The 12273-nt window shown below is 40.6% G+C and overlaps 1 protein-coding gene across 2 annotated transcripts; it reads right to left on the bottom strand.

Moving 5' to 3' along the window:
• Nucleotides 1-625: 625 nt before the first annotated feature.
• On the bottom strand, nucleotides 626-10760 carry adora2aa (adenosine A2a receptor a). 2 transcript variants are annotated; one of them, XM_076890633.1, is made up of 4 exons: nucleotides 10366-10760; nucleotides 4412-4543; nucleotides 3860-4302; nucleotides 626-2710 (listed from the first exon to the last, which is right to left on the bottom strand). In XM_076890633.1, exons 3-4 carry the CDS (start codon nucleotides 4183-4185, stop codon nucleotides 1702-1704), a joined length of 1335 nt encoding a protein of 444 aa, XP_076746748.1. In that variant the 5' UTR covers nucleotides 4186-4302; nucleotides 4412-4543; nucleotides 10366-10760; the 3' UTR covers nucleotides 626-1701. The 2 variants fall into 2 exon arrangements, with proteins under 2 accessions (XP_076746748.1, XP_004567373.1); XM_004567316.3 differs by having other exon boundaries at nucleotides 626-2256; nucleotides 2356-2710; nucleotides 3860-4543.
• Nucleotides 10761-12273: the final 1513 nt, after the last annotated feature.

A 12273-nucleotide genomic window follows, 5' to 3' on the forward strand; every position in this document is an offset into this window, starting at 1 on the left:
GGACAAAATGGTGGTGGCTAACCAACCGGACATAGTGGTGGTAGACAAACAGAAGAAGATGGCCGTAGTGATCGATGTAGCGGTTCCGAATGACAGCAACATCAGGAAGAAGGAACACGAGAAGCTGGAGAAATACCAAGGGCTCAGAGAAGAGCTCGAGAAGATGTGGAGGGTGAAGGTGACAGTGGTCCCCGTGGTAATCGGAGCACTAGGTGCGGCGACTCCCAAGCTAGGCCAGTGGCTCCAGCAGATCCCGGGAACAACATCGGAGATCTCTGTCCAGAAGAGCGCAGTCCTGGGAACAGCTAAGATACTGCGCAGGACCCTCAAGCTCCCAGGCCTCTGGTAGAGGACCCGAGATATATATATATATATATATATATATATATATATATATATATATATATATATATATATATATATATATATATATTTGTTTTTTTCATTGTTTTTTCATCCAATGTTAGCTGAGCTCGCCATATGAGTTATTTAGTGATATTTAATGTTAAGAAGTATTCTACTGACTTTATTTTGCAGTGTTGTGAAATTCAACTGTATTGCATTCAAAAATTGTCACTAGTTGTCTTTTGCATTGTCACTTTTTTTTTTTTTATTAATACTGGGCTTTTTTTTTTTACACAATTTAACAATCATTGTTGTAACCTTTTATGATGTATCTTTTAAAAATTATAGAACTTGATTCAATTTGATGGTAAGAACGACAAATAAAAATTTTTTGGCTTTTATCTCATTGTTTTGAGACATTGACATTCAATCATTGCCTCATAGTTCAGTGCAAAACAATGTCTTGAAAGTGCGTCTGTGGACCATCATTCAAAAGAACCACATCCAGAAAAGTATTTATTGTATGAAGATAAAGTTTCACGGCCATAATGCAAAAAAAAAAAAAAAGTTTTCTTATTTGAGATGAGGTGATCCAGCTGAGGAGATAAGATTTACAGCTCAAAAGATCTCCTGTGTCCTTTGCCCCACAGGAGGACACAGGACATCTTTTTTGGCTGTGAAATCTTTAACAAGGAATAGGCCTCAAGAGCTGTTCTGATAAAAACTGCAAAAATAAAGAAACGCCAAAAATGATGACAATTTAATCCACCATTTCTCCGAATGACCAGATCACGAGCCTGTCTGCTGAAAAGCCAGTGGGATGTCTGGAGGTGTTCCTGCAGCTCCTGAATAAAGACAGGGATATTGCAGCCATTGCAAAAATGTATACACAGCAAGCACACATTAAAAGTGTGAAAGGATTTATTTAAAGACAGCACTTGGTGCCAGTCTACTTGTGAGAACATAGAGAGCAGTAATGGACATCTGCAGATAATTTATCATCTGAATTTGACTTAAATAAGCATACATTCATGGATGGTGTTGAAATTTCCACAGAACAACTTGTGAAGTGGCTGCACATTACAAACCACCCCCGGTCATGTGGGTTGATAAGACGTAGCCTTCCGGTAACAATAGCGGTGCCTTTTAGACTTATTCTGAGTTCAATTGACATGTCACTGTATTTAAATAGTAGAGACAGTTTTCAGTCCTGTTTCGTTTATCTCAGTGAGTGACATTCATTGTCTGTCAGCTGTTTACAGTACTCCCATTGGAAATTAGAGATTCATGGTGATCCTGAGCAGACATTCACAACTAACTGCGAGGAATTAGCAAATGATCCCTGCGGCGCATAGATCAGTGCACTTTATCTAGCTCGCTACAGCAGCTCTTCCTGTCCTGGGTGTTGAACAGCAGTGCAACCTGTGCTGGGGCGAGGTTCTGTCTGCAGTTTTCCTCCAGGATCTCTGGTTCAGAGCAGTCGTTCCCCGCCGGGAGCTGAGTCTGCCTGAGGGCTTGAAGTGGACACGTCCCCACTTTGGGGCAGTGGGCGATAACAACTGACAGAGGCGGGTGAGACACTGTTGCCAGACCACCCTCTAAAGGGGAGATGTGAGCAGGACAGCGGCAGGAGTTCTCACAGGTACTGCTGCTGTGCTCTGTGAAAAGGTCAAAGCTGAGGCCATTTGCTTTGAGCCTGATGGAGTCCGTGATGCTGTTGTGAGTAGAGTTCCGCTTACTCCCGCTGCTCTCAAACACCTCCCGCTTCCCCAGGATGTGCCGCCTAATAATCCTACGGAAGGTGTGCCGGAACTCTCGGATGCGGTAGGCGTAGATGAAGGGGTTGACCACAGAGTTGGCATGGGATAGGATAATGGCCACATACATAACCAAAGCAGGAGGACGATCACACTGAGGACAGAAGAGGGTGAAGCAGTTAATGATATGTAAAGGAAGCCAGCAGACCGCAAACAGGCCCACAATGATGGCCAGAGACTTGGCAGCCTGGACCTCTTTCTGCAGGACGGAGCGGGACTTTTCCCCATGAGACGCTTTTACTTCAATCAGCATGAGCTGGTGGCGAGCTGCCATGAAGATACACAGGTAGATGGCCAACATTAGCAGCAAGGGGATCAGCACACAAGCAAAAAAGTTGAAGTAGACCATGTACTTCATGTTGACAACATCCTCAAACAGGCACTTCATCATGCCCGGCTGGCAGGGGCTGCTTTTGGTTTCGTTGGTGCCGTTTCTTGACTCCCCACCATGCCAGCCCATCATGGGGGTCAAACCGATGATGATGGATAAAATCCAGCATATGGCAATGATGCCTCGAGCCCGCTGTCCTGTCACCAAGCTGTTGTACCTGGACAGGGAGACAATACACGTGTCAAGCTTCAATTGTCTTTCAGCTCCTGAGAACTCAGAGATAAAGGTTTGTTTCCCTCTGCCACAATGACCTCTATAAACCTCATAAGAAAGCTTCCGTCCCTTGTTTGAATTAATTATTACTGTATACGAAAGTACCCCGCTGATTTATCATTTGCTTATGCGATCGTTCCGTGGAAGCAACTCTCATACCGGAACTACAAGAGACAAGAATAAACAAACTGAGTCTTTCAGGACTCAGGACTCCTCAAAGGAAGGAGCCTATTTTTGGTTCGCCTGTAGCACAGTGTGGGAGAGCAGCTGAGACATTTGGCTTGTTTCTATCACATTCTTCAGATGTTAAAGTGCAAAGGTTAATACTGCAAAAACACCCCCCCCCCCCCCCCCCCCCCTCTTTAGGGATGTACAAACACAACGCAGAAGAGCCCTCACATACGTATGTTCAGCAGGAGGAGTGTGTTCGAGCCCTAAAGGGCGAGACGTCTGACCGGCGCAGCAGTGCGGTAACGATGAGGTCACAGCATCACTGTCACTGTCAGGTCTGCAGATGCACCGTCGTTGGCAAATTTGCATGTTAAATCAACATCTCACTGGGTTTGGAGCTTTTTTGTTGTTATTTTTACATTACAATAATAAAAGTAAGTTTACAAAACAGGCTTACACAGTCTGTGTAAGCAATTAGAGCGATATTTGTTTGATTGCTCCGGGGGGAATTTGCCCTGTGGGAGACGCTGTTTCTGAACAGTCTTATTCAGCCATGGAATATCTGGTTCAAATGTCAAATGTTTTAACCAACAGAAATGAAATGAAACGTTGGGCGTCATCGTGAGAATTCTACTGCTTCTGATTAAAAACACACATTGGACTAAAGTAAGAATTAATTAAGAGTTAAAACGTTCCTATTTTGTTTTCCAAATCTGATCTTCGTTTCTTTCTGTGCTTGGACATGTTGAAAAAATGGTTTTTAAGTAGTAATCAGCTGTTTTACTAATGCTAATCAACTGTTTATTGGTGCCTTATTAACACACGTAATAATGCAGTTATAAAGGATTTCACTTATTCTATTAACTCATTAATTTTGCACCAATAAATGATAAATGATCCACTTTTCCTCATGGTTACTGACCTGAGTGGTATCTTGATTGCAATGTAGCGATCTATAGCGATGGCCAGCAGACTAAAGATGGAGCTCTGTGTGAGAACCAGCACAAAGCACGCAATAAACAGGCAGCCATAGAAGTTGGAGCAGAACCCGATGCTGATGACAATGGCAAAGGGAATGGCCAGGACGCCCACGGCGATGTCGGCCACAGCCAGCGACACCACGAAGAAGTTGGTGATGCTCTGGAGGTTACTGTTGAGGGCCACGGCCCAGCAGACCAACACATTTCCCAGCACTGAGAAGATGGCAATCAGCAGCTCCAGGGTGATGTAGAAAAATTTGTCCCGCATGATGAGGCAAACAGCGAAGAGGTCACTAATGCGGGGGGAGGAAATCTCACCTCAACGTCCATAGCTGCAGCCTAGCAGCTGCTGAACTCAGCCTTGTCACCTCCAGAGAAACAGCCACTAGATTCCACAAAACAGTGACTCCTTCACACCTGCTCAGCTTAAAATACTGAAAAAGAAAAATGAATCACATGGAGCTATCATCACTCCGCATGCAGGGTGCAGTCACCTCCATTCTGTCCTCATAAAAAAGCTCTTCTGCTGTCCTCTCCCCTCAGCTCCTTCCCCTCGGCGTCCTTTTCCCACGAGCTCCTTGAAAGGCTGAGATGATGCCAGCAACAGACATCACAGTGACATCGCTCTGTTGGAAATAAAAAAAAAAAGGTGCAAAAGTGAAAAAGAAGAAATGCTCCTACAGTAGAGGAAGTGAATATGGGACTTTGTATTAGGTATAAAGCGAGGCACCCTGTTTGCATTTGAAAGATCTACAAACACAATACAGGTTCCTTCTTATCAGTTATGAAGTACACTTATATGGGCGTTATAGGGTACACTTATATATAGTCACAATATTTCCAGAAGCATCAGCAGCTTTAATAAAACCACAGACACCTTTCATAAAGCCACATTACACTGCAAAAAAAAAGAAGCAATGTCACTGTTCGGTTGTGTGAGACTTTTAGTTGCTGATGCCTCCTATAAACAGTCTTTCTGACCCTGCAAAAGGGCAGTGGGAGAGCAACTTGTGTAGCCTCCATCAGCACGAGCATGCACGGCTCCACGTTGTAGCAAACTGCTGTCAAAATGCAGTTTGAATCATTTATACTGTGCTAAAATCCGATGTTATACTACAATACTGCAACATAATTCAGATTTGCTCTGACAAGCACAGACTTGTGACAGTTTCTGATGTTTAAGTTCAGACACTCAATTTAGAAGTTTATATCCATTATGTTTTGTTTAGACTTTGATTGTCGTGGATTTGCGATGTGATTTCCAGCATTTGTGTAGCCAAGAACAGCAGACCTTGACTCCTGTGGTAGATAAAGATTTTCAACTAGTAAAAAAAACAGGGAAAAATAAGAAATGCGATCTTATCTTGTGATAATTCAAGAGAAATGGGCACTGAACTCAACGTGAACCTGTTTTATGGATTACTTCTGCAACAGTTGTGATCACATACAATAGAAAGTTCAGAGGTGTGACGCTGCATTGGCCTTAAGCCTGCTATCGTCTGAGGCACGTCCATGCAGCAGCTTATTTTGAAAATGTACATTAATATTACAGTAAAAATCACCTTTCACAGTTATAACAGTTAACTATGACCTTAACATAACTGTAGATGGTCAACTAAAAGGCTGGCTGTACTAAACTGCAAAGCCTCAATTCTACAAAGTATGTGAACATGTTAGTGTTGATTCCAGAAGCTGCGCTGTACACAGTGTAAATGCTACATGCTGGTAAATGTAGCTGTTAGATATTTACTGTTATTATTTGTTACAGCAGGTTCAGGACAAAAGGTTCTGCTACAGTGAAAATCCTGTGTGTCCAGTTTTATAATGCATGCTGTACAGTATTATATGACGGCTAAAATGCGATTCTCTCAGTTCTGTGAGCGCTAAAACTAAAACGAAACATTGTGACCACAGGAAGTGCGCATTGAGAGATGAGTCACACTCAGAGTATCGTAGTGGGTTTTGTAGCTGCTGTCTTTCAGGCAATTCAAAACAGATAAGACCAAAGATAAGTAAATAAATGTATTACTTGTGCTTTTATTGAAAAGCACAAGTGTGTGAATGTGAGAGTGAATGAATAGTGGAATTGTACAGCGCTTTGAGGTTCTCGAAAAGCTCTATATAAATGCAATCCATTATTATTATTATTAATAATATTATACGTGATTATATGACTATATGTGTATAAATGATCAATTCTTTGTTAGCAATTTTTCCAAATATGATTAAAAAGTAATATTTCAATATTAGGTTTGTTTTTACCAACCCAGGCAGCTATCTTCATTGACATAATGGTTTCCCTAGCCCCTTACCCTAAACCTAACCAGAACCTAATTGTAACCCTGACCCTAAAGCCACATTTTGAGCCTCAAAAAGGCCTTCAAACTTGTGAGGACCGGTATGTGTGTTCTCACAAGTGACTGTTGGTTCTCACAAGTATAGTAGAATGCAGATTTTGGTCCTCACAAGGATAGCTAGACAGGAATACACACACACACAAACAAAAGAGGGAAAAAAACAGAAGAAAAGAAGAAGAAAAAGTTAAGCTTCGTACTTGAAAAGATTTCCCTATTTTGCAAAATATCATTAGGATGCAACAAAAGGTAAAATAATGATAAAACGGGAAGATGAACAGGGAACAGAAATAACCAACAAAGGAAAGGAACACATGTAATGTAATCTGATCTTGAAACTACCAATTCCTTATTTTGGAATTTAGAAATTTCTTTGAAAAACAAATATCGTTTTTGACCCCAGAAATGACTTCTAATGATCAAATAGGACTAAAGTCTTAATGCTGAGTACAATGTATTTGTAGATAGCAGATGGCTTTTTTGGTTCAAGTCACATTAAATGATGCAATACAGTGAATCAAAGGGCTTTTTGTGCCATAAAGGAATTTATTTTCAAAAGCTCTGTTTTTAAAGGTAAAATATTTTATACTCACAAAATCTCTCATTGACCTCATCTGAGGTGGGAATGATATGATCTGAATTTTGAGAAAAAAGACTTAAACAAATAACAAAAAGGTGGATAAAACCGAACTCCAATCAAAGAAAATTAAACCTTTTACAAGAAACAGACAAAATGATCCAAAAGAGAATAAGCGTGATGATGGAAAATGGTAAATTCATATTTAAAATCTTCTTTTCTATAAGTTTAAATGGGTGGAAACACATTAGTATGGAACTGTGTCTGCAAGCGTGTTGGTAAAGTGTTGCGTTTAATGCATTTAAACATGAGTTTATAGCATGTTTTTCTCTTTTCCGTGACTTGCAGTTTTGGATAGAGTTAAGTTTTGCTGTCAACAGGATAAGGAAGCTGTCAAAAAAGAAGTACGCTTCATACGAGCAGTATTACAACTCTGCAGTACAAAAGCAGATAAGAGCAAACACCTTTGTAAACATTTTTGGGTGAAATATCGTAGCGAGAGGGAAAAAAAGAATTGTAGCACAATTCTTGGAAGTTTGATATGGCTTGTGGTCTATTCTCAGTCAGACTATAGTTTAGATGCCTTGATAGCTTTGAGCCGTCAGCACGCAGCTCACTGAGCTTACAAATAGAAGCTGTTTTTGTGCTGCTGAATTCCCTCTGAGGGGATGTTTGTGAAGGTTAGACTGAGTTTTCAAAGATACCAGCTGTGATGGAACACAAAGGTCTTTGCTCTCCCAGTCATGCTTTTCCCTCAGGGTTAGATGAGCCATTAATACTAAAATACTGCTATTCCACGTTTGCGTGTCATCAGGAGATATCCTTTTAATTCCAAAGGGCTTATAAATAAAGTTTTAACTGTTGCTGTTTTAAGAGATGTTGGTGTGCGACTAGAATTCCAGTGTTTTTTATGTATCAGTACTTCACAGTAATAATCCCAAAGGACAAGAAAGGAAATCATGAATTTCTTAAAACTGCACCAGTGATTCTCCCATGCTAGCCACACAGTAAGAAGCTGTCCTAAAATAAAATTATGAGACACATCAGAGAAGCTCCAGGGAGTAATAGTGAGACAGGGTTAGGGTGCAAGCTTTGGTTCACAGCAGCCACTTTGAGGGATGAAATCTGTACAAATATTGATATTTATTAGTATCTTTGTACTGAGAAAGATAAAGAAGAAGTCAGCCAATGCAGCACACCAACAATAAACCACAGCATATCACCACCCTTTACCACTGCACAAGAGAAAATTAAAACTTGAGCTTCCTGTCACCGCAGGCTCTCGCTATGCTGTCCATACAAAGTGCCAATACTGCTGCAAGCACAGTGAGTCGCCTCACTATCTCTGAGCATCTGTGTTGACTCTTTTGCACTAAAGCATCGTAGCATATTGAGAAGCAGGTAACAGTGATCAAAATTACAGTCTGATTAAATAATATAATGAAATCTGGGCTTAAACAGTAGATTTTATGGTGAGAGTGTGTCAAGAAATTAACAACTGGGCTAAAACAATTAGCCAAAAAAAATGGATTTTCAAGTCTGACCGATTTATTATGAAGGCAATGTCATTGTTAGCTATATGCCAATTTTTGGCTTCACAATTTGTAATGACTTAGAGCTCAAAATGTAAAAAGTAAAGACACAAAGGGAGAGACACCCTTCAAACAAAACGAGTGTTAGCTTAAACCATTAGCTTAGGCTCTAGATATAGTTAAAAATATACTGATAGCGAAGAGTAAGCTACTGGATAACAGGGATTTAAAGTAGCCTAAAACAGATGGATAAATGAGTGAAAATAGGGCATTGCAATTATGAATAAATACCTGTTAGCTGGAATTAGCAGGTAGCTGTAAACTGGATAATGGTATTGGATAAAAGTAGTAACTAAATATTTGGATATTACAGGTGAAATTGCTAAAGCTAACGACAAGAGTAGGTAGTGGTTGAAGCAGGTCATAGTTGTTAAATTAGACATAAGATAAGATAAGATAACCTTTATTAGGTTATCTTATAGTTATATACATAGTAGATAAATACTTAAATGTGTAGCTTAGAGTCGTGTAGCATAGAACTGGATAAATGAAAGCTAAAGATAAAAACTAATGGTTCAAAATTTTATGGATACGCAACTGCTGAAAAAAATGGAAACATTTCTAGATGAATGGTTAGAAAAAAGTTATGGATATTTTGTGGTAAGTGTTGAAAACAGGCCTACTGGTCTAAACAGTGACAGTTAACTGATGTCTACTTATAAAACCAGTCTTATTAAACAACACCCAGTTTATGATGAAACTAAACACACACTGAATATGTGTCCTACATCAAGTAACAGCCTGTAACAAATCACAAAAGACGAGTAAAGTAGAGTGGTCACTGCTGTGTGACACAGTCCACTTGACTCTGTCTTTGTGTCTGCACTTGACTCATGGCCACAGTTACTCACATGAAGACACCAGGGGCAGAAAGCAGCTGTGCACAGTGACCCCCCACCTGTTGTGGCAATCTCGCTAATAAATCAAGGAATCTCTGTATGTGTGTTCTTCACATGGAGACAAACGTTTATTCTTTCTGCCTCAGACCTGGTGGCTGTGCAGCTCAGGCCCTGACCAAGTGCACTGTCCGGTCGGGGTACTTTGAATGAGTGGTGTTCCCATTTCACAAGGTCTCTAGTTGCTAGGTAACATCTTTGACTTCACAGATGATGTCACACTGTTCTGTGACCACTGTCACCAGTTTATGTAACATAGTTTATGAATCAACATCCTCCACTCTAACATGTACATGCTACTACACCTTAGGGAGGAGACTTGTTAAAAACAAATTAATTTAAGCATATGTAACATTTGACACTTTAATAGAGGGACCACAGCGCCAGCAGTGCTGTTATCATTTCATATGTTGCATTTTAGAAGAATTATTCAGATTATGTGTCATAAAAACAATGATTGCAGGACAACAGGGGTACCTGATACTGTGATGGTAATGTTTTGCTCGTTTGTTTTTGCTTTTTATGTCTTTTCTTCTTCTTCTTTTGCACTTGAACATGATGTAATTGATTGTGAGGACAAGCAAAGCTGCATTATTTCTGTGCAACATAAACTAATTACGGCACTACAGCTGTTTTATTACTGAATCTCGAGTCTTCCGGTTGCAGAGGAAGCCCAGGTCGCAATACAGGTTTAAGAGATGAAGTATTTCATTTATTAGGTTAAGTGTTCAACAGGCCGTGTTATAATAAGCTCACCGGGGATTTTGTGGAATCACTATCAGCAGACTTTTTTTCTGCAAGCCTCTGAGAAAACCCACAGTATGCAAATACGCACTAGACATCAGTTTCCACAGAAACCTCACCTGTTTCTCATCTTGCCGTGGGCACTAAAGCAAAAATACGACTGTTACATGAAAATGTTCATTCACGTGTTCATAGTGTGAAAACTGAAAGCACTGCCAGTGAAAGTGAAGTCTGCGTTTAATTCATTTTTGCGCAAGATGCAGTCAGTCGGCGCGCACGGCTTACCTTTCTCTCCGCAGGCTTCCTTTCCTACAAATGGCAAAATTTTGATATCCAAAGGCACTTGATGAAACGAGGCGACAGAAAAAGTCGACTTAAAAATATTACGCAAATGACGGTTTTCACTTCCCACTGAGCGACCAACTTCTTCAATTCACGCCTTAAATTTTCCGTCCAGCTGCACTTCACTTTTTTTTCTTCTTTTTGTAAAGTTGACTTTAAAGCGCAGCTCAATAATAAAAACACACCATCGAGCTCTGATCGACGTGTCTCCACTGAAAGAAAGAAGACTCCTGCTTTTGTCACTTCACAAAGATGAGATCTGCTCTTTACTCTCGCTCTGCTCCGGTCAAGTGAGTGTCTCTCGCTCTCTCTCTCTCACACACACACCCTCCATAAAACAGGCTGGCTGTACCTCAGTTTCCTCTTCGGGGTCAGACAGCTAAAAGCATGCTGTGTATACGCGATGATGGTGATGATGTCACGCGTTAAACACGGTGTGTCTGCTGTGCAACTTGAGATGCTCTGAATCAGTTAAGCCGGTTATCTTTCTAACACAGAGGGACAATTATCCGGTTAGTGCTCGGTACCAGAGCTCTGTCGCGTTTTATTACCTGGATAATGTATGTTGAGTGGAAATGTAATGTTCTAGCCCCGGGCGAGGTTCAAACCCTGCGTGACATAAACAAAGGTGCAGATTTCAGGGGGATGTGCGCTCTTTTTAAATCCCGTCGTCCGGTATGAACCGTCACCACCCCTGACTCAACTCCGTCTCGCTTTCTCGCCTTTTCTTTAAAAGTCATTCTTTTAAAAGTAGTCTTGTCCAACAGTTCTTCAGGCTTCCCGAAAGTCTCCCAAAGGGTTTCTTTGGGATATTTGCTGATTTTTCACCAACTTTCAGTCTAGTCGTTGTACCTGACATTTTATTAGAGACATTTTGTGTCTGTGTGCGTATTATGCCCCTTCACACTGACCTGTGAATCATTCAATTAAAAATACAAAGGAAAAGAAAGAAAAGGCACCTAACTCAACTGATGGAGTGTTGTGTGTGTAGACACAACAATAAGCTTTATCTACACATAACAGACAACTTGGCAAAGAATCAATTTTAAAATGTCTTTCTGTATTGTGTTACCATCTTGTTACAAAAGCACAGCATTCGCTCCAATTTCTTCATCTGAACACCAAAGACAGTCTGACAGGCATAAAATAGTGTTTGTACAGCAAGATTCTCAAAAAGATGTTTGCTAAAAACTTGGCATATCTTGATGAGACAGAAGTGTCATCAGAAATGGTGTCAATAAAGGTTAGCTGTTAGGAAGCCATTCTTAATGAAGGGAAACAGAGAGGAAAGGACGAGGAAGTTACACAAGAACAAAAGTCAGTAAGTCAGTAAGGGGTCTTATGAGTGATGAATCCAATTCTGAAGTTCTTGGTTTGTCATCAGTATGTACAGAGAGGTTGAGTGAGAGGGACAGGGAGTGTCTACAGCCATCTGTAAAAACAGTAGAGGCTCAGTGGTGTTGGCGATCTTTCCAAAATTGATGGAATTATGAAGACAGAAAAGTACTGGGTCAGATTTTGAACCACCATGTAACATCTGGAAACCATCTGATTGCCAACAACACCATTCTTGAGCGTGAATATGATCACTGCCAAAGCAATAAAAGCACACCTGGATAGACATTACTGAAGCAGTGTGGGATCATCCTGACAGAGAATGGAACAAAAGGCAGAAGAGTTCTGAATCTCTCAGTCTTTTTTATTATTGTAGGGTCTTTACCTGACAGTATAAATGGCCTTAAGGCGACTGTCTTTGTCATTTGGCACTTTAAAAACAAAGCTGAATTGAATGTCCTTGAAGAAGCCTGAAGAATTGTTCCTGAACACTTCTTACAGGAATGACAAGAAAGC

Source organism: Maylandia zebra, linkage group LG12 (genome assembly GCF_041146795.1).
Source record: "Maylandia zebra isolate NMK-2024a linkage group LG12, Mzebra_GT3a, whole genome shotgun sequence".
Classification (NCBI taxonomy): domain Eukaryota; kingdom Metazoa; phylum Chordata; class Actinopteri; order Cichliformes; family Cichlidae; genus Maylandia; species Maylandia zebra.